Source organism: Sorex fumeus, unplaced genomic scaffold (assembly GCF_029834395.1).
Source record: "Sorex fumeus unplaced genomic scaffold, SorFum_2.1 ptg000024l, whole genome shotgun sequence".
Taxonomy (NCBI): domain Eukaryota; kingdom Metazoa; phylum Chordata; class Mammalia; order Eulipotyphla; family Soricidae; genus Sorex; species Sorex fumeus.
The window spans coordinates 55,185,109-55,205,677 of NW_026606081.1; the positions used below are offsets into that span (position 1 = coordinate 55,185,109).

Genomic DNA, 20,569 nt, shown 5'->3' on the forward strand with positions numbered 1-20,569 from the left:
GTCCCGGAGAAACTTTCAGCATCCTCGCATTGGTGCATTCGACAGGGCCTCCCCAAGTTCCCTACCCAGCAGCAAAGACCCCATGAGCCTGCCTGCGCCCTGCTGCAAGAGGAAAGGTGGAGACTGGTGCCACCTCCGCAGTTTGTGGGTCGGGGAGGAGGGGAGGACTGCTGTGCGCAGAGCGGGGATGGAGACTGAGCTGGGCCCGAGGACAGTCAGCACAGGTCCTTGGGGCAGGGACCTGTGGAACTGTCAAAACTCAGATTCTCAAGACTGTAAGGGACCTCAAATTTCCTTTCCAGCCGTCTTAACAAGGGACTCCCTGCCCCCTGAAGTTGCAGGCACAGTTCTGAGACAATTGGGGGCAAGGGTGACTCAAAAGATTGTAGGTGGCTGGTGTGCAGGAATTCCAGGTTTACCCCCCAGCACTGTTATGTCCCCCCATGCACTGCCAAGAACTCCTCCCCAAGCACTGATCCCAAAGTAGCTAGCTCCTTCCCACTACCAGGTGTGAACTCACCCCCCAAAACATAAATAAGATACTCAGGGACAAGAACCTCCATCTGCAATCTATTCCCCGTGTCCGTCCTCAGGCTCCAAAGCTTCTGGTGTCTCTGGATGCAGGCCTCTGGACAAGCCCTTTGGGTGCCATCTCTGTTCCTTGTACATGGCAGTGTCCAGAGACAACTTCACAAGCATGGGCGTACCTCACAGGGGAAATGATCTTTAGGAGTGGAGTCTGGAAGCTGTGCTTTGGCTTGGGTGTGTCCTATTCTAGTTTGGGACTTCATGTTGAGGAGATGTTTTGATCAAAATGACACTCTAGAAAGAAGCTAGCAAGATAGAATATCATTGTTACCAAATAACCACTCTGTTTTTGAAAGAAAAATTTCACAAAATTAAATGGCTTTCTACTTATTTCCTAAATATTAGGGCTTTAGTAAATAACTGTAGAGTTATGGTCTTCACCAGTTTGCAGATTGGTGCCGGTTCTCGGTGTAGACAGGTTGAAGAACACTGTATTAGAACAACCTCTTCACAGCTAAAGAAACAACAAAGATGTTTGGGGAAATTCCAGCTTTAAAAGCCATCAAGTGCATGTGAAAATTTAATGAACATGTTTCCCCTTTTATTAGGAAGTATTAAAATGCTGGAATCCCGTATATCTGACTCTGGTGGAATGGCTGCACTTCATGGCTGACCTTTTCCACTGCTTAGCCCTTTTTTAGAAAGCAGTTCAGCAACAAATCTCAAGGGCTGTGGAGCACTCATGCTCTTTCACCTAGTCAATCCATTCCTGCACCAGTCACAGTTCTGGAAGTTGAGCATTACATCAAAACCATGCCAGTGGAAAATCACTGAAATCAAAAGGCCAGTGTTCAGGCTCAGGTCATATCAAATAGGAGTGTCTGATCAGACTCACAAATATAAAACTTGAGAAATTCCCACCACCGCCCTGGCCCCTACTCATGGTGTTTACAAGGCTGTGAAAGAAGGTCTAGGATGTCTTTAGTCGGATGTGACTGCAGGTTCTCAGCTCTTACACTGTGGGCAGGACAGTATCACCAGATGTGAATCCAGTTACCAACCAGTGTGTGACCTTGGGCAGATCATTTGGAGATGGGAAAATAACATGCCACCAGACTTCCACAGCCCATGGGAAAGTGTCTTGCTCATAATGGAGAGCTCCATGCCAGACTGGGTTCAGAGAGATGCCCTGCTTCTTCTCTGTCTGACCTCCTGCAGGCCAACAAGATCTATTGCTCTCAGGGATGACACAAACTGTACATTTTGCAGTCTCAGTTGAGTTAGCACATCTGTGGAATGGAACACACTTCTGGACTTCTGAAATGACACAGGTGAAGGTCTAGATATCTAATGGGAGGCTCTATTTGCTGAGCTGGATGGCTTTTGCCCCAGAAAATGTTCTGGCCTTTGTCACACTTCTCTGGACACAGTAAATCTCTTAAATTCTTTTCAGTCTTGCGTTTGCATCAAGGACACAAAGGCCAGCTAATCCTGTCGTCCTCCCAGAGGGACCCAGAAGGCCTGAGAGACCCTGCCTTGGCAGGTCAAAGGCCAGATGGGCTTCCCAGTCAACAGTTCGAGAGGGCGGGGCCCCAGAGGGCCTTACCACTGACCCCTGCCCTTCCCTGGGGAGGCCCCTAAGAGACAGGCTTGCCAAGGTCGCCTCTTTCACCTCTGCTCCTCACTGACGTCCCGGCCCAAGTCAAGTGCGCCCCATACTGCACTCGAATCTGTCTGCCCGCTTCAACTACGGCTGTCCCCAGCACAGTGGCCACCTGCAGACTCGGGCTGCAGCACCAGACCTGTTGGATAGCGCCGCTCTTACGCTCCGCCCCTTGTCCCCGCCACCTGCCAGCTTCCCGGCCTCACTCACTTTCCTTTAAGAGTTAGTCCCGCCCATGCCCGTCCCATCAGCGTCCAGGTCCACCCCGTTGCCGCTACCAGCCCGCTACATCCCGACGAGCTAGCTGCCCTGTGGGACCGCAATGACAGTGAGCGGCAAATGGGCACCTGATAAGGGGAGGGTCCTTCACGCGAGGCAGGATGACGAGGGGCGGGGCCGGCACGTGGGCGGAGCCTTATGTGGGCGGGGCCTCAGGGGCTGGGCCTGCAAGCGGGCGGGCCCGGGATATGGGCGGAGCCTCAGGGGCTTGGCCTGCAAGAGGGCGGGCCCGGGATATGGGCGGAGCCTCAGGGGCTGGGCCTGCAAGAGGGCGGGCCCGGGATATGGGCGGAGCCTCGTGTGGGGCGTGACATGTGTGGGCGGGGTCTGAATATGGGCGGGGCCTCACGTGAGGCGGGTGGTGGGCGACCTGCATGTGGGACGGGGCGTGCACCTGGTTGCGTGAGCGCGACGGAGGCGGGGCCTGAGCGGTGGAGGGGCGACAGGGGCGGGGCCGACGCTGGGGCGGGGCCGACACTGGGTGGGCGACGCGGGGGGCACTGCAGGGAGCAGGCAGAGCGGGGCGGGGCCTGCTTTAGAGCGAGGGTGACAGGGGCAGGACGTGCACCTCGAAAGGGGGCGACAGCGGGGCGGGGGCGACAGGGTCGAGGGCACATTGGGGCGGGGTCTGCATTGGGGTGCGGGCACATTGGGCGGGGGTCCGCATTGGGGCGGGGTCTGCATTGGGGCGCGGGCACATTGGGGCGGGGCCTGCGTTGGGGCGGGGCCTGCGTTGGGGCGCGGGCACATTGGGGCGGGGCCTGCATTGGGGCGGGGTCTGCATTGGGGTGCGGGCACATTGGGCGGGGGTCCGCACTGGGGCGGGGTCTGTATTGGGGCGCGGGCACATTGGGGCGGGGCCTGCGTTGGGGCGGGGCCTGCGTTGGGGCGGGGGCTCAGCGGCGCGGTGCCGGGCGGGGCGGCGGGGCTGGCTGGTGGACGCTGCCCGCTGAGCTGAGCCGGCCGCGGTGCGGGCGGGGACGCGGCGGCCATGGGGAACAAGCAGACCATATTCACCGAGGAGCAGCTGGACAATTACCAGGTAAGCGCGCCCGCCCTGCGCCCTGTCCCGGCCTCGAGGGAGCTGCCAGCACAGCTGACGCGAGCATGACCTTGGGCCCAGCCTCACTTTCCCGTGGGGTGGGGTGGGGGCGGTCTTGCCCCTTCGGCGCTGGGGATGGAGCCAGCAGAGAGGGCCTGGCTCGGGTCCTATCGTAAGCTGCACCGTCCCCAAGTGCTCCTGTTCATCTTAGGGTCTTTCATGCTCCCCCGTATTGAAACTGACGGGAGAGGTGGCAGACCCTCACCGCCCCTCTCAGCTCCCCTTTCCCTTCAGGAACTGTCCCTCCCCATCAGGGTCCTGGAAACTCTGCCGGGCAGGGTCCCCAGACCTGCTCACAGCTCCTGGCCCTCTCCAGCCCTGGCTCCCCACCCACACACACCCATACACCCCATCGCTGTGTTCTTTGTACAGGGGCTCAGTGGGCGCCCCCCAGTGCCTTCCCTGGCCAGGTTTCAGGTGGGGTGGAAGTAGGGCTATGAGGAGCAGGGCTGAAGGAGGAGCTTCCCTCTCGGGCCTCCTCACAGCAGGGTTTGGCCCTGTCACCTGAGGGTGGAGGGGCCGGCACTGGGTGGTCTCCCTGTGCTCATAGCAGTGTTACAGAGAGCATATGGGCAGTGTTACAGAGAGCAGATGAATGAGCCCCCCATTTTGTGTTGGGAGTCCCAACAATGGCTCAGACCACCTTGTACACGGGGGCATTCCTTTGGCTTCAGGCCTCAGTGGCTCTGGGCAGGCGGTGGCATGAGAGCAGGGGAGAAGGGTCTTTGTTCTGACTTTGGGTGCAGGACTGATGCAGCTGAAGGTGCCCTGTGCAGGTACAGCAGGAGGAGGCTGCAGTTCAGCAGAACAGAACTGGGGGCCCTCAGACCCGCTGCATTGGGTTTCCCTGGGAGCCGGCCCAGGTCTGGGTTCTGATCTGCCAGGCAGAGTGGAGCCAAGAGGCCGAGAAACCTGAGAGCTTCGGTCTTCTTCCCTGACTCTACCGGCTCCCGAAGGCCAGTGGCTGACTGGGTGGCCCTGAGTGACAGCCACCGCCCTGTGAACCCAGGGACCCTGCCCAGTCCCCAAGTTCCAGTGGGATTGCCTTCTACACATGAGCCCTCCCAACCCTAAGGAGGGCCCGACTTTGTAGAACTCAGGCCTGCAAGCCTCCCCCCTCCTACACCCCTGCCTATCCCCTGCAGTCCCCACACTCCCACCCTGGGACCTCTTGGTGCCCCTTTTCCCCCAATACCGCCTTCCCCATTCCTTCCTCTTTCTTTGAACAGACAGCACAGATGAGTGTCCTGAAAGTTGGAACCGGCTGTAGAAAGAACCCATGGACAGGGCCGGGGGCAGCTCACGGCCCTAGACTGGCCACCATATGGCCCCCCCCCGGGTGATCTCCACTGGGCCTGAGCTTTGAACCATCTGGTTGACTGTCACAAAAGGCGCCCTCCAGATTCCCTGAGTACTGGCCCCCCACCCAGTTTTCTTTGAAATAAAGGAGCCTTTGAGGACAAAGAAGTGCATTTCCCTTGTTCATGGCCAAAAGTGGCTTGAGTGGGGAGGTCCAGACTGACTGGCCTTCACTGCCTTTTTGTCTCCTCCCCTAGGCCCCATCTTCCAGGCACACTGGGATACCCTGACTCTGTGTTCATCACCTGTCTGCACCTTTACCTCACCCAGTCTCAACCCCATGGAGTGCTTGGGGCCCAGGATGTATATCCCCATCCTTGATAGTGACCCACACTTGCCCATTTCTGTCCCAGGCTGGCTGAACATTGCTCAGTGAAGAGCCATACCAGCCGTGACCTGAAGGGTGTGACCAGGCCCAGGGAGGCCGTGGACACACAGAGGATGGGGGTCCACGTGCCTACCCCAACTCATTGCTCCCCAGCCCACCCTCATGTTTCTTTTGTTTTTTGGGCCACACCTGGTGATGCTCAGGGGTTACTCCTGGATCTACACACAGGAATTACTCCTGGCAGTGTGTAGGGGAACATATGGGATGCCGGGGATCGAACCCGGGTCTGCCGTGTGCAAGACAAATGCCCTCCCTGCTGTACTATAGCTCCAAGCCCCTACCCACCCTCATGTCTCTGAGCTAGGACCTGCACCTGACGACTGTCCCTATGGGGGATGCTGAGGGCCTGGAGACTGCAGGCCAGTAAGCAGATGGGGGCAGACACATGGGGAGCAGATGCTGCATGAGGCAGACAGCCTTGGTCCCTCAATTCTGCTAAGGGCTGTCCCACTCTGTAGATGAAGGGCACAGACTCTGAGGACCTGAGCACTACGGGGCCCAGACCATCCCCTCAGCCTACCATGGGCTCAGAACCTGGACAAGTTCCCAGGAAATGTGCACCCACTATGTACCCATGCCCTGGTCAGGACAAAGGTGGACAGTTCCTACTCCGTGCTGCTGTCCCAAGTCCCAGCAGGAGCAAGGTGACTGTCCCCCTCTGCCCCGCCCCCCAACTCCCCTGGAGGACAGGAGTGAGCAAGACCACACAGCACCGTGCTTCCCTCTGCAGGACTGCACCTTCTTCAACAAGAAGGACATTCTCAAGTAAGTGTGACTGTCAACGGGCATGGGGAGGGCTTTGGGTCACATGGCTGCAGGCCCTGAGCCCAGGAGCAGATGGTGGGCAGGACTCACAGATACCAGAAAACCTGCCTCAAGCCATGTCGGCCAACCTGGGTATCAGGTGGCGGCAGCCGCACAGCCGGTGTCCGATCACGTCCTGGGCAGGGGGCAGAGCTGGCCCAGCCTTGCTGCTGGGATCCCCCTGTACTCTGTTCAGTGGTGGGGACCCTGCTGGCTGCCACCACAGATGGTGGGTCAAGGGTTGGCAGACCAGGGCTCAGCCCCATCGAACTCCAAGTTCTGCAGAGCTGCAAGTCTTCTGCGAGATGGGGGCAGGGACCCTGTGAGGGGTTTGCAGAGGTTCTATGTGTAGCTGGTGTGAGCGTGAGGTGGGGTCCACTGAGACAGGGGCCCAGGGAGCAAGAAACACAGCTGGCACCTCCTTTCAAAGCCCACAGTACCTTGGTATGGACCCCTGCCTTGGCACTGCCCGGCTAGGCTGTGTGTGCCTGTCCACTCTGCCAATCTTATCCCAACCACAGTGGCCCCACATCTCCTTTGAGGGGCTCATGAGGGCCCGAGCAGGTGGGACACTGTGGGGGTCCTGGCTCCCTGCAGGTTCCTTGTCCATCCCCCAGCCCCTACAGCTCAGCCCAGGAGCCCACAAACAGGCATGGACAGACATGCCCCAAGGGCTATCCTGAGGGAACCTGAGCAGCCAGGATGGGCGTGCTCCTGACCCAGTCAGAAACAGCAACACAGCCCCCGATCAGACCCCTCCTCAGTCAGAGTTGGGCCACCTCCTCATGCCCCCACCAGACTGTGCTCCTCAGAGGTGGGAGGGGGAACTGTGCCCTGGGCTGTGCCAGTCCCGACTTCACCATCTTATCACTGAAAACACCTATGGCAGGACTAACATGTGACGCCTGAGCTAACAGGGAGAGTGTTCAACAGTTTCTGGAGTTTTTCTCCCGGATTGGGTTTTTCCAACTCTCCATGGGTTTTCCTTAAAAACTTTCTGGCCAATTATTCTCTTTAGGCCTCATTTGCGAGTTTGATGGGGAACTCATATGTGGGGGCAGCTCAAAGCAGCTGCCCCAAGAACCCTGTGGGAAAGGAAAAGAAGTGGGAAATAGGATGGGTGGGGAGACGCTCAGTTCAGGACACAGGTCCTCCCCTCCCTCGACCTGCTGGGTTCTGCAGCCAGGTATAGGAGGCTGATGGGGGACTCTCTCTGTCCCTCCCAGGTTGCACGCACGCTTCTATGAGCTGGCCCCCAACCTCGTGCCCATGGACTACAGGAAGAGCCCGATTGTGCACGTGCCCATGAGCCTTATCATCCAGATGCCTGAGCTGCGGGTACGGGGGTCATGGGAGAGTCCAGGGCCAAGGGCAGCAGACCAGGTGAGGCAGGATGGGGTAGGAGCACAGAGGCTGTGTGGCCAAACAGGTGGAACCCACCTCACTGTTCTTATCTGCATGACACTATGAGGGGCACCCTCTCTGGGGGTGGGGATCACTGCTGCCTGCTCCCCTACTCTGGGTGTTGGCCGGGCGATGACCTCAGAGGTTTTCAGCCCTGTGTGTCCCAGGAGTTCTGGGTACCCAGCCCACAGGGCAATGCTCAGATCAGTTTCAAGACTTTCCAGCAAACTGCTGCTCTGGTCCTTAGGCCCTTCGGGGGGGGGGGGGCAGTGGCTCTCCCGGCCTCCCCTGGCATGCATGGCAGAGTGGCCAGCCTGAAAGGAGCCTCCCTGCAGCTCAGCCACAGCTGCCCATGTACCCAGGAGGCTCCACTCTGACCTCTTTCCTGAGGGACAGCAGTGAGCCTGATCTTGGCATGGACCCTCTGCACCAGGCTCAGGGGCATGGGTGCACGGTACTCCCAGATCCTGGACAGTCTGGGGACATGCCCACAGCACACGGCCTGCTGCCCACCAGCTCCTGCCCGCAGAGGTTCCAGCCCCCTCTGTGAACACCAGGATGGGTGCAGGGGCACTTCTTGGTGCCTCTCACCTGCACACGGTCCCCCAGGAGAACCCCTTCAAGGAGCGGATCGTGGAGGCATTCTCCGAGGAAGGCGACGGCAATCTCACCTTCAACGACTTTGTAGACATGTTCTCAGTGCTCTGCGAGTCAGCACCCCGAGACCTCAAAGCCAGCTATGCCTTCAAGATTTATGGTAATGGGGTGGTGCGAGAAGGAAGCAGGAGGCCTGGGCGCTCACGAGTGTGATGGTGAGGGCTGCCTGTGAGTGTGGTAGCTAGGGATGCCGCTGTTGAGTAGGTGGTGTGGGGTGCCTTTGTGTAGCGGCAGGGGCTGCCTGTGCAGGGCAGCAGCGTCCCCAAGGCCACCGATGTGCACAGGGGCTGGGCAGGGCCTGGCAGGAGCTGCCCGGCTAAGCACTCCGCTCATCCCCAGACTTCAACACTGACAACTTCATCTGCAAGGAGGACCTGGAGCGGACATTGGCTCGGCTCACCAAGTCGGAGCTGGATGAGGACGAGGTGGTGATGGTGTGTGACAAGGTCATTGAGGAGGCCGACCTGGATGGGGATGGCAAGCTGGGCTTTGCTGACTTTGAGGATATGATCGCCAAGGCCCCCGACTTCCTCAGGTGTGGCCTGGTGCCTGTCCTTCCCAGGGGTTACTGCTGGGTACCAGAACCTGCCCGGGGGAGCTGTGAGGCAGGGCACTGCCAGGCTGCCTAATCCCCCCCTCCTTTCTTTCCAGCACCTTCCACATCCGGATCTGAGGACTCGACCCAAAAGCCCAGCTTCCCGCTCGGCAGTGCTCACTGGATCCCCAGAAAGAGACTGTGGTGTGGGAGTATACTCATGGACATTTCCTCAGCCCTTTGAGCAAAAAAGTCCTTAACCAGGGAAGGAGGTGGGGACAGGGCCCTTCCCAGACTCAGGATCTGGCCCCAGAACCTCCCGCAACCCTGCCTTGCACTCCAGGTCACTCCTGGCAAGGGGCAGGTGCTAACCTGTCCAGGTGCTGGGCCCAGGGCAAAAAGCAGCCAGGATGTGTCAGGGAACAAGAGGCTTCCCCCAGACCAAGCTATTCCCCCCCGCCGTGATAGGGGACCCCGTCCCTGTCCAGACCCCAGTTCCTGCAGTAAAGCCGTTTTCTCCCTGCTCTGTCTCAGCTGGACAGGCTCCCGGGGCCGAGCACCGCATCAGCACTGACCTTTATTTCGAAGCTGGCCTTGGGGTCACATTGGGATCCAAACCTTGGGATAGAGCCTGGCAGGGGGCAGATGAGTGCTGCACCCCCTCAGGAACAGGAGGACGGGAAGGGGTGGCTAACTGTTCCCCTCACCCCAGAGTGCTTCTTGCTGAGTGCTTCCTGCAAGATGCAGTGGCCAGTGTCTGCTAATCAGCTGGGGACTGGCCTCCCCCCAGGAGGTGTCGATGAGGGATGCTGTCAGCCCCCCCCACCCACCCACCCCGGCTCCACTCCTGCACTCATCTTGAAAATGGGGTGTGATCCCTGCCCTGTCCTTTCCCTGCGCCCCACCCCCGACCTAGGATAGGACACCAGGCATGGGGATGGGTGGCCGCGGCCTGAAGCTGCTGAATGAGAGTGCGGCCTGTCTCCAGAGCAGCCTGTTTGGACTGAGGCTTCCTGGTGCCCCCACAGAGCCCGATGGAGCGTCCCAAGGGCGGCATCCAGGCCCACCTCAGGCTCTGGGCTTCTTGTCGGTGAAGAACATCTTTCGGAGCTTCTCGGGCTGCAAAAGGGGAGAAAATGCTGGAGCCAAGGCTGGGGTGTCTGGGCTGAGGGCCACCAACGCAGACCTAGGGGCTGGGCTGAGCTAAGGAAGGGCCCAGTGGCATCCCAGTGCCTGCAGTTGTGGTGGGGGGTGGGGGGGAAATGCTGTGCCCTTTGGCGGCAGAGTATGGGACACACAGGGACAAGGATAACATCGTGGGGCTGGAGCAATAGCACAGTGGTAGGGCGTTTGCCTTACACGCGGCCAACCCAACCGACCTGGGTTCAATTCCTCCGCCCCTCTTGGAGAGCTACTGAGAGTATCTGCCCGCATGCAAAGCCTGGCAAGCTCCCCATGACGTATTCAATATGCCAAAAACAGTAACAACAAGTCTCACAATGGAGACGTTACTGGGCCCGCTTGAGCAAATGGATGAACAACGCGAGGACAGTGACAGTGACAGTAGAACCCCATAGGCAGGGACCGGGAACAGGGGCCCCAACCTCCTGAGCTTCACGGTGGCCTTCCAGCTGAACTTGTCTCTTCCTGGTACCCCAGGAACTTCGGGATGGCCTCTCCCTGTGGGCTCCAGCAGGTGGGCACTGGTGCAGAGACTGAAGAGGGGCCTCCGAGTCCCAGGAGCCTCGATTCCTTCCCAGTCCCCGAGCTGCCTCAGAGCTTCCTCAAATCACCACACACAACCCACTTCACGCTTCACTACACCCCACCCCACCCCAACACCACACACCACATCACACATTCTACCCCATACCCCATGCCACAACCACACCACACCCCATCCTATCCCACACCACACACCCTACCCCACACCACACACCCCACTTCACCCCACCCCATACCACGGACCCACCTCATACCACCACACCACACAATACCACACGCTCCACCTCACACCCCACCTCACAGCACACAACACACCCCATCATACACCCCACCTCACACCCACCACACATCCCACCGTACACCCTACCACACACAATACACCTCCCCTCATACCACACCACACGCTACGTACCCGCCTCACACCATTCCACACACTACATACCACACCTCACACCACATCCCACCTACATTTACATTACCCCACCTCAAATCATACCACACACCCCACTTCACACCGTGTCACATACCTCATATCACACCACACAGTACACACCATTCCACACACCCCACCTCACCACAACCTACTATGCATTCCATCCCACCTGCCACCATCACAGGCCCCACATTGCCCACACCCCCCGGCCCACATACCCACCTTCTGGGCCCGTCCAGGGTCCTTGTTTCTGGCTGCTGGGATCTGCTCATAGGTGTTTCCAGGATCCAGGGGCCCAGGGCCCCCTGAGATTCTATCATAGCTGTAGTCCAGTGGCCCTGAGCCTCTCCGTAGGGGACTCCATGCTGGGCCCCCCCAGCAGACCTGGATAGACTCATAGGTGCTGCCATCCCCTTGCTGGGGCCTGGTCTTGTCAGCAAGGCTGGTGGAGCTGATGGCCTCGAAGGTGTCTGCAGCGCCATTGGGTGAGCTGGGCTGAGAACTCTGACTCCAGGATAAGATGGAGATCCCTGGGGCCACAGCACTGGGTGCCAGAAAGAGGCCTTGGGGACCAGGAGTTGCATCTGAGAGTCTCTGCGGGGCTTCCTGGCTTGGGACTGGTGTGAGTCGGCCAGACACCTCGGTGTTCAGGCCTCCTGGAGTCTGCTTGGTTTTCCTCAGGTCTGCGTAGACGATGTCGTTAGGGCCTCCCTGGGACTTGTCCAGAAGGGAGGCACTGCGCTCGGGGAGGGGTGGCACCTTGTTGGGGACCTGCAACAATGGGGGACCCTTTGAGAGCTACCCCCATCAGGCTCTCAGTGAACCTACAGTCTCAAGACAAGCAGGGCCCTGTCCTTGCCTCAGTTTATCCAACTTCCAGCCACAGGCATTGGTTGCTTGGTTCAGGCTCCCATCTCCCACCCAGGTCTCTAAGGCCATCTTCTTTTTTAATTTTCTAAGGCCATCTTGATCCATCTCTCCCACACACATTCTGCCTGTGCTCTCCCAGGTGGCCCTTGAGCCCACCTCTGCTAACCCAGCAGGCATTTGAGCACCAGAGGTGCCAGTAACTGTGTGCAATTGCACAGCTCTCAGGGGTGCTGACAATGGAACTACTGTAAATCCGATGCCATGGGATATGGTGTGTTGTGTGAGATGTGGTGTGAGATGTGGTGTGGGATGTGGTGGTGTAGGGTGTGGTATGGGACAGCGTGGGATATGGTGTGGGATGTGGTTCAGCCACTCTCTGCACTGCCATGTGATGCCACATGGTCCCTAAGACAAGATGTGTGATTAGGTGGGAAAACGCAGGTCCCAGAGCTCTGACTTTTGTGAAAAGCCCTGGGCACGGCACAATGAGGCAGGTGTCTCTGCTCCACTCAGTATCTCATACCAGCTGGCCTCCACAGCCCAGGGGCTGCCAGATGAGCACAGGGGACCATGCAGTCCTGCTCTGTGGTCCCTTTGCTCTTCCCACACAATGGCTCCTGACATGAGCTGGGAGCAATGGAGCACTGGCCCACAGGAACTTCAGACTGAGCCTATGATGCTCCACTGGGTGTGGCCAGGTGGTCGCCAGATACCTCACCAGGTCAATACCCACACTCCAGACCGCCAGCCTGCCCCAGGGCCCAGGATCCTTACCTGCACGTCTTCCTCCATAGGGATATGCCCCTGCCTCTCTGGGCTCTTCTTCCCATGGAGAAAGGAATCCTGGGGCTTTGGAGATGTCCTAGGACTGGAGGCCTGTTCAGGGGCCACCGGGAGGGGCACTGTGGCCAGGGCGCTGGTTTGCTGGAGTCCCAGGGAGATGGCATCATATAGTTCACCATCCTCCTCCTGGGAGTGAGGGCACAGGACATGTGGTCACACCCTGGCTAGTTCCTGGTGCCCCCAGATGGCTGGGAAGGACTGGGGTTCCACTGCTACCCCATCCCAGTCTCTCCTCTTCAAAGGGTGCCTGATTCTGCACCGAATGCTTGGGGGCTGCAAGCAGAGGAGCCAGGATAAGGGGTGTTTAGCAGTGGGGCTTTGGGCAGAAGGTTACCTACCCGGGGGCAGGCTGCAGCCAGGGTCTCCCCGAAGGGCTCCAGCTGCACCTGCTGGTAGTGGCTCAGCAGCTCGGCCAGTGTGCCATGGCTCTGGACGTCCCCTGAGATAAGGTAGCGCCGGTTGGGGAGCTGGTTGATAAGGAAGTGGCGGCAGCGGTCACGGCCCCTGTAGCACAGGTATGTTAGCAGGAGAGACAAGATCACCCGCTCCGCAGCCCTGCTGCTGCCCCCCAGAGTGCCTGTGATTCACTCAAGTCTGGCTTCGGGGGACGCCCGAAGCACAAAGCAGCTGCAGGGGCCTAATGGAGGGACACAGCTTTCCACAGAAGTAGAATCAGGGCAACTTGGAGTCCAGAACTTGGACTCAGGCCCCTAACTCCACGAGAAATAAAACATGAAGGTCTGAAAGATGAGGTTGACTTAGCACAGCTGTCCTGGATCTGTTGATGCATCCCTCCTTCTGTGAAAGGGGGCTTGCCTATCAGTGGGTTTCCACACGTAACCCCAGGCAAAGCAGAACACATTTCCAAAAGATGCCTCATGACCCTTCCGTTCTGTGATTCCATCACCATGATCAACACCAACATCTTCAACTTCACCCACCACTGACCCTGTCACTATGACTCTCATCACCACCTCTGACACCCATCACTACCACGTGACCCTCTTTACCAACGCTGGCCAGCCCTGACCCTCATCACTACCACGTAACCTACAACACCACCATGTGACCCTCTTCACCACCACTGGCCAGCCCTGACCCTCATCACTACCACGTAACCTACAACACCACTATTTAACCCCTGTCACCACCACTGACCTCCATCACTACCACTGACCACCACCACCATCTGACTTGTCACATAGATCCTGCCCTATCCTGTGTCCCATCACCAAGAGCGGGTCTGCTCATCCGGAGTTTCATTTAATGGGGTCATGCTGATTTCCCTTAGTCTCTTTGGTCACCCAAAACTTGTCTAGGAATGGATTAGTGTCTGGGCAGAGGTCACTCTTGTTTCCAACCATGGGCAGTATTGACTGGCAAGAGCCTACACTTCTCCCACTCCAGCTTTGCAGTTAGGTCACCTCCAGGTAGGCTGTTACAAAGAGAGCATCTGCACATTCTCTGTGACTGTGTTTTATCTCAGCTGAGGATGAACCAAGGAGGAGGCCAGGTAGGCTGGGTTTCCCAAACTAGGCCTTAGGAAGTGCACCAGTTGCTTCCAAAGCTGTCACGGACTGAGTAGGTATTGTGTTCTCCACCCTGTCCTCTGTACCCCATGTGGCTCACACTTGTATTTCCCCAGTGATGACGCTGCAGAACTTGCACCCTAAGGTCTTCAGACTCTCCTATAATGGGCCATCTTCACTACTTATGCTTGACTCAGGCCATGTCTTCCGCATGGCATGGCTATCCAGGAAGGAGCTTGTCTTCTAGGTGATTTCTGTCTGGTCTCATGATGGACAAGACTCCCTGCTTTAAGGGGAGCCTGTTTAAAACTATGTGGTTCCCTAGACGTTGATGCTTTTGGGTTGCTGAGCAAGTCTTGGTCTCTAAGGACTTAAGTTTTTCCCAGAATCTCTTCTACAAAGGTGCTATTTTTTTCCCTTTTTTATTTTTATTTTTTTTGGTCACACCTGGTGATGCACAGGGGTTAACTCCTGGCTCTGCACTCAGGAATTACTCCTGGCGGTGCTTGGGGGACCATATGGGACCCTGGGAATCGAATCTAGGTCCACCACGTGCAAGGCAAATGCCCTACCTGCTGTGCCATCTCTCCAGCCCCCAAGGTGCTGTTTGTTTTCCCCTCAGCTGTGGTCACAGAATGAACTTTCTGCTCAATATAGGTTCTGTGTGGGATGTGGATTCTGTGTGGGATGTGGGTTCTGTGTGGAATGTGGGTTCTGATGGGATGTGGGTTCTGTGTGAGAAATGGGTTCTAGTGGGATGTATGTTCTGTGTGGGATATGGGTTCTGGCGAGATGTAGGTTCTGTATTGAATGTGGGTTCTGTGGGGGATGTGGGTTCTGTGTGGGGTGTGGGTTCTGTGTGGGATGTGGGATGGAGGCAGAAGACCCTTTTCCCATCTGGATAAGCAGCTGCTCTAGCACTTGGTCAAAGGCCAGTCTCTCCCTCTGAGTTCTCATGGTGCCTCTACTCTGAACCTGAAGCAAATTTGGAGAACGTGGGGAGACTATGTCTAACCACACCTTGAGCACCCTTCCTCTGTCTCTGAGATCAGCTTTGCACCCAAGACTACACAGAAAACATGCCTAATTCTCGAAAGACCAAGGCAGCTGAGATCCCCAGGAACCTGGTATCAGAATGAGTCATTCTTTCTCTCACAATGAATATTTACCCACACCAGAACTTAAGGCTCCAGGCCTATAGAAAGAAGCACTGGGATGACTCTTGGGGCCCATCACAATACTAGGTTTTGGGTCCTGCTGCAACCCCAGTGATTATTGAGAAAAGTGAAGCACAAAGAGACACAGGACATCTGCTCCCGGCCAACACTGAAGTGGGTAGATGGAGTGGTTTGAAGCTTGATTCCTCTCTGATCAGGCAAACCCCTCCTCCTCCACCTGCCCCCAAGTTTGTGCTGGCCGGGCCTCATCCCTGCTGTCCACCAGGCTGGCTCCCATCCTCTCCTTTCTGCCATGGCCTGTGCCTGGCCCAGAGCAATGTAGTGCAGCCCAGGACAAGTCTGGTGAGCACTGGATGGAGAGCAGGGGAGTGAGCACAGGGGCCAGGGTTGGAGGTCATGCTTGTCTGCAGGGCCAGTTCCAGAGAGAGAAGCTCTGCTCTTACCTATAGGACAAGATGTAGCCGGTGGCCCGGTCACTGAGGCGGATGAGGAAGGAGCCGAGGGACTTGTCCCTGAGCAGCTGTTCCGTCTCCCTGAGCAGAGCACATGCCAGCATTAGGACCCGGCCTGAGAGTGTCAGGAGCAGCCTGCACAGAGTTCAGCATGCCCAGGGGCAGATCCCACCCTCCATCGGCACCCCGTGGCCGGTAGCCTGTGCGTTCAGCTGAGCATGCTGTGGGTCAGGGACAGACTTACTTGCGTGTGATGAATCCATGGAACCAGGGGGGCAGGACTCCATTCTGCAGAATGAGGGAGGCCTGTGTCTCCATGAACCAGCGCAGGGCCAGATTCTGCAGGTTGGCCATGGCTTGGCTTTCCGCAGAGACCCGCTGTCCCCTGCCCAGGCTGAGTGAACTCTGGCTGCCCTCCATGCCGGTGAGTGCGGCACTGGGTGTCCGCACCACTTATCTGTGTGCTGTGCTCATTTGCCTATGTCCACACCTCCAACTGCCATGCACACAGGGGCCATTGTGTCCATGGGCAGGTGTCCCTGAGCCTCTGATGCTCTGCTTTGAGGGGGCATGGTGGCTGACAGGAGATGTGGGGGAAGGGTCACACTGACAGGCAGGGAGCCCCTGATGCCTGGCCAGCACCCATTTCTGCTTCCACAGCTCCAACTCTACAGACAAGACCAGACAGGCTGAATGCCCCCCAACTGCACCCCGCACCTGTGGGCCAGAGGTTGTGAGTGTCAACCCGGGAAGCACGCTGTGCCAAACACATAGGATTTCTGGTAACATTTCCTCAATAGACTTGCTTCTTTTTTTTGTTTTGTTTTGTAGCCATACATGGCAGTGCTCAGGGGTTATTCCTGTCAGGCTTGGGTGCTAGGGATTGTCATATAGGATGCTAGGGATTGTCCTGGGTTGGCCACATACAAGGCAAATACCCTACCCACTGTACTATCTCTCCAGTTCCCTCAACAGAATTGTTCCTATGGCAACTTGTTTCCATGCATTCGTGTTTGTATCTTTAAATTCTGCTGGATGCCAGGGAGAAGCCCAGGCACAAAGGTGGCTCGGGAAGCGTGGTCTGATCCTGTTTGTGTGGCTGCAAAAGCAAGGTCCTGCAAGCAAATATTCAAATACAAAGGAAAAGAGTTTCTAGAATTTTCCATGAGACTTTCTCTCTCCAGCTCCCTTTAAAGCCGGATGTATTTATGGACAGAACCTGGTCATTTGCATAAGAAGACAAAGGTTTTGTGTCCAGGGCAGCAACTGGTGTAGCAAGACTAGGGAAAATGTTCCAAAGCCAGGCAAATAAGGGCCTCCGCAGGGAAACTCTGAGTGGGCTCAAGTGAGCCCCCTGAGGAGAAGGAGGAGGACCCTGTCTCCAGCCTTGAATTCCCCTGGGAATTAAGGGACCTGGGTACTACCATATAAAGGATGGCAGAACTCCCATGAGTCAGTGAGTGCAGGGAATGGGGAGGTTGCTCAAGGTAGACACAGGCTTCACAAGTCCAAGGTCCAGCCAGGCCGAGCATCACTGCCAGGTGTGTCCTGACCCCCCAAAACCTTAATGGAGGCTTTTATAGAAAGAACAGGGTGTGGGGAAGGCCCTCTCATGAGACTCCATGTAAGAAGCCCTCCCAGTTCTCACACAGTTACTGAAGGTCCAGCTCATCTGCCATAGCTGGATGTCCACTATCGCCTGTGCAGTGACTGTGGATACACAGAAGAACCAACATCAGCACTTCTGTGTGAAGTCACCTGTGCCCTCAAAGGACACACATGTGCTGTGTGCAGGGCATACCCGCCCCGCGCCATCCCCTGTCCCTGGACATATGTATGCTGAATGCAGGATAATCGCTTTCCCTCTAAATGACACATGTGTACCATGTGTCAAGACTGCCTACTCTTCAAGGCCCTATAGACAGGGGTCTGAGGCGCTCTCGACAGAGGCTCCCCTCAGTCTCTGCATCCTAGTGGTCCCACCTGCCTGGAACCTATGGCCCAACCCCCATCTCCTTCAGGGTACTGATCCCGCTGATGTAAGCCCTGGACCGGCAATGACAGCTACCCTCCAAGGCAAGTGCAGGTGTGTGGATTTGCCTGCATTTGGTAAAGAAATGAGGTCAAGCGCCTGGCTTAGCGCAGGACTGAGGATCTGGAACTGGGCAGAAAGTGGAATAGCACTGGACCCCCCAGCTCCTTCAAGCCTCCAGCAGCTCTAGGGGGTACACATATGACAAAAGTCACTCTACAAATGGGGAAACTGAATCTGGGCACCTCACCAGAGCCATGAGCCCCTCCCTTGTTTGTGAATCCACCCTTAGCACATTCCATAAGAACCCAGGACTGTGAAAACACACCCATAGCCCTTCCTTGAGGTGGGGTTCCTAAGATAGGTTCTCTGAGGTGGATTCTTTTTTTTTTTGCTTTTTTGCTTTTTTGGGTCACACCCGGTGATGCACAGGAGTTACTCCTGGTTCATGCACTCAGGAATTACTCCTGGCAGTGCTCGGGGGACCACATGGAATGCTGGGAATCAAACCTGGGTCAGCCGCGTGCAAGGCAAATGCCCTACCTACTGTGCTATTGCTCCAGCCCCCTAAGGTGGATTCTTGAAGTGAGAGGCCCTGAGGTGGGTTTCTGAGATGAGGATATGAGGTAAGAGTGCCTGAGTTGGGTTCCTCTGGTGGAGTTCCTGAGGTGAGGGTCCCTATTGTGAGTCCCTGAAGTGTGTTCTTTGAGGTGGGTCCCTGAGGTGAGGATCATTGAGGTAAGGATCCCTGAGGTGAGGGTCTCTAAGTAGGTCCCTGAGGCAGGGCCCCCTAAGGTGAGTTTATGAGGTGGGTCCCTGAGATGGGGTCTTTGAGGGAGGTCCTCTGAGGTTGGTGCCTGAGGTAGGGGGGTCCCAAGTCTCTGGTCTCTGAGGTGGGGATCTCTGAGTTGGGGTATCTGAGGTGAGTACCTGAGGTGAAGGTCCTTGAGGTAAGTCTATGAGTCCAGAGTGGGTCCCTGAGGTCAATTCCTGAGATGTGTCCCTGAAGTATATCCCTAAGGTGGAGTCTCTGAGGTAGGTCCCCTGAGATGGGTGCCTGAGTTGGGGGTCCCAAGTTGGTCTCTGAGGTAGGAATCCCTGAGTTTGGGTCTCTGAGGTGGATCCCTGAGGTGAAGGTCTCTAATGTGGATCCTCTGATACGGGGCCCTGAGGTGGATTACTTGAGGAGGGTTCTGATGTGGAGTTCCCTGAAGTAGAAATCCCTGAGGTAGGTCTCTGCTCAATGTAGCCAGCTCTGCCCCCTGGCCATCTTGTTCCTCCCTGTGCAGTGGAAACCTGCAGCCAGAGGCATGGGGAGGGTGGGTAGGAGCTCTGGCTATTGAGGAGCACTGTCAGGAATCCTCAGACTTTCTGGAAGGCTGCCCTGGTGGGAGCGAGTGTGCTGCCTGGTTTCCCTTTTTCAGCAAACACTATGTCCTTGTGTCCTGTGCAGTGACTTCCTCCTGGACAGCCACTTCCTTCTGGTCACTGGGTTTCCCAGTAGGGGAGGAGTAGAGTCCCTACAGTCTGCTGCTCTCAGGACTTTTGTAGCTTCACAGCCACGTCCCAGAGCAGTGCAGGTTTGCGTTTTGTCCTTTAGATTCTGGAGCACCAGCCTATTGTGCACTAAGAAATGCGCTGGTTTCAAAGCCCCAAACCAGGGCCAGACCAACACTGATGAAGTTTCCAGTCAACGTGCACCACATGCCAGCCACAGCATGCAGGACAGGTAGCTATTTCCGCAAATGGTTGGTTGGGGGTTTCTTCTCACACTCCACCCGCAGGGCAAGTGACAACTGTTTACTAAGGCCAATGACATCAAGCATATCAGGACAGAAACGCCGCCAAGGATTTCAGAGCAAGACTTGTAGTTGTTGGTGCCAGGAAGTGGCTATGCCAGCTTTTGAGCTGGGCTCTGCAAGGCGGGGTTCCCTGGTGGGGTGTGTGTACAGCGCCACCTGTGTGTGTGTCTGTGTCTGTGGGCAGGGCTGGACTGCAGCCCCACCTGTGGGGGCATGTCCAGGGGTCCTCCCAGCCCCAGCCCACCCTCTCAGGTCTGTGCCCTGGGATTGAGAGGACATCCCCACTTCACAGAATTCAGGCAGACTGCACCTCCAATCCCAGCTCCTCCCACTCCACGGGGTTCCCAGGCACCTACCAACAGTCTCCCCAATGGTCAGTGAGTCACCGTAGGGTGCTTTGCCCCACCCCCACCCCCGGGCTAGGGCAGGCTCGCTCCCAGGGGTGGGCGTTTCCGGGCACCCGCTCCGTGTCGTGCCTGCGAGCACAGAACTGGGGAGCCTGCTTGGGAGAACCTAGTTCCAGCACCTCGCGGCAAGGCACCCGGGGCGGTGAGATCTGGGCGCGGGACACAGAGAGCCGAAAAGAGTTTGCCTCAGTCCGGATTTTCCGAGACGCAACTTCAGGGTTTTGGGAAACCCTCTCGTGGAACACTCGATGAAGAAACAGCCACGCCTCAGCCGGGCGCGGGTCCAGCTCCGAGTCACACGCAGCCACGTGGCGGGGCGGCGCCGCTGGGACGGGGGGCGTGCAGGGGGTGCGGGGTGGGGGGGGCGTGGAGGGGGCGAGCTTCGGAGCTTGGGGCTGCGCGAAGGGCAGAGGGGCTGTGAGGCTGCTGAGGGGAGCTGAGGTGCCGGGGGCTGAGGCGCCGGGGGCTGAGGCGCTGAGCTGAGGCGCCGGGAGGCTGAGGCGCTCTGGGCGGCTGAGGCGCTCTGAGAGGCCGAGGCGCCCTGGGAGGCTGAGGCTCTGAGAAGCTGAGGCACTCTGG

The 20,569-nt window shown here is 57.4% G+C and overlaps 2 protein-coding genes across 5 annotated transcripts; one reads left to right on the forward strand and one right to left on the reverse strand.

Moving 5' to 3' along the window:
• Positions 1–3,373: 3,373 nt before the first annotated feature.
• On the forward strand, positions 3,374–9,248 carry CIB2 (calcium and integrin binding family member 2). 4 transcript variants are annotated; one of them, XM_056114120.1, is made up of 6 exons: positions 3,374–3,512; positions 6,050–6,084; positions 7,350–7,461; positions 8,044–8,284; positions 8,524–8,719; positions 8,836–9,248. In XM_056114120.1, exons 1-6 carry the CDS (start codon positions 3,462–3,464, stop codon positions 8,855–8,857), a joined length of 657 nt encoding a protein of 218 aa, XP_055970095.1. In that variant the 5' UTR covers positions 3,374–3,461; the 3' UTR covers positions 8,858–9,248. The 4 variants fall into 4 exon arrangements, with proteins under 4 accessions (XP_055970095.1, XP_055970097.1, XP_055970098.1 ...); XM_056114121.1 differs by having other exon boundaries at positions 3,385–3,512; positions 8,137–8,284; XM_056114122.1 differs by lacking the exons at positions 6,050–6,084; positions 7,350–7,461 and having other exon boundaries at positions 3,382–3,512.
• Positions 9,249–9,787: 539 nt separating this feature from the next.
• SH2D7 (SH2 domain containing 7) lies at positions 9,788–16,444 on the reverse strand. Its single transcript, XM_056113909.1, has 6 exons — positions 15,994–16,444; positions 15,741–15,830; positions 12,929–13,094; positions 12,522–12,716; positions 11,100–11,648; positions 9,788–9,838 (listed from the first exon to the last, which is right to left on the reverse strand). The coding sequence occupies exons 1-6, from the start codon at positions 16,167–16,169 to the stop codon at positions 9,788–9,790; spliced, it is 1,227 nt and encodes a 408-aa protein (XP_055969884.1). The 5' UTR covers positions 16,170–16,444.
• Between the last annotated feature and the right edge of the window lie 4,125 nt (positions 16,445–20,569).

Bases quoted from the DNA above. Each gene is read 5' to 3' on its own strand.
- CIB2 (XM_056114120.1), top strand. From the start codon at position 3,462: ATGGGGAACAAGCAGACCATATTCACCGAGGAGCAGCTGGACAATTAC. The intron at 3,513-6,049 runs GTAAGCGCGCCC...TTCCCTCTGCAG, and splicing joins AGCAGCTGGACAATTACCAG to GACTGCACCTTCTTCAACAA. The intron at 6,085-7,349 runs GTAAGTGTGACT...TGTCCCTCCCAG, and splicing joins AACAAGAAGGACATTCTCAA to GTTGCACGCACGCTTCTATG.
- SH2D7 (XM_056113909.1), bottom strand. From the start codon at position 16,169: ATGGAGGGCAGCCAGAGTTCACTCAGCCTGGGCAGGGGACAGCGGGTC. The intron at 15,831-15,993 runs GTAAGTCTGTCC...TGCTCTGCTCAG, and splicing joins CATGGATTCATCACACGCAA to GGAGACGGAACAGCTGCTCA. The intron at 9,839-11,099 runs GTGGGTATGTGG...CCCCTTTTGCAG, and splicing joins ACCCTGGACGGGCCCAGAAG to CCCGAGAAGCTCCGAAAGAT.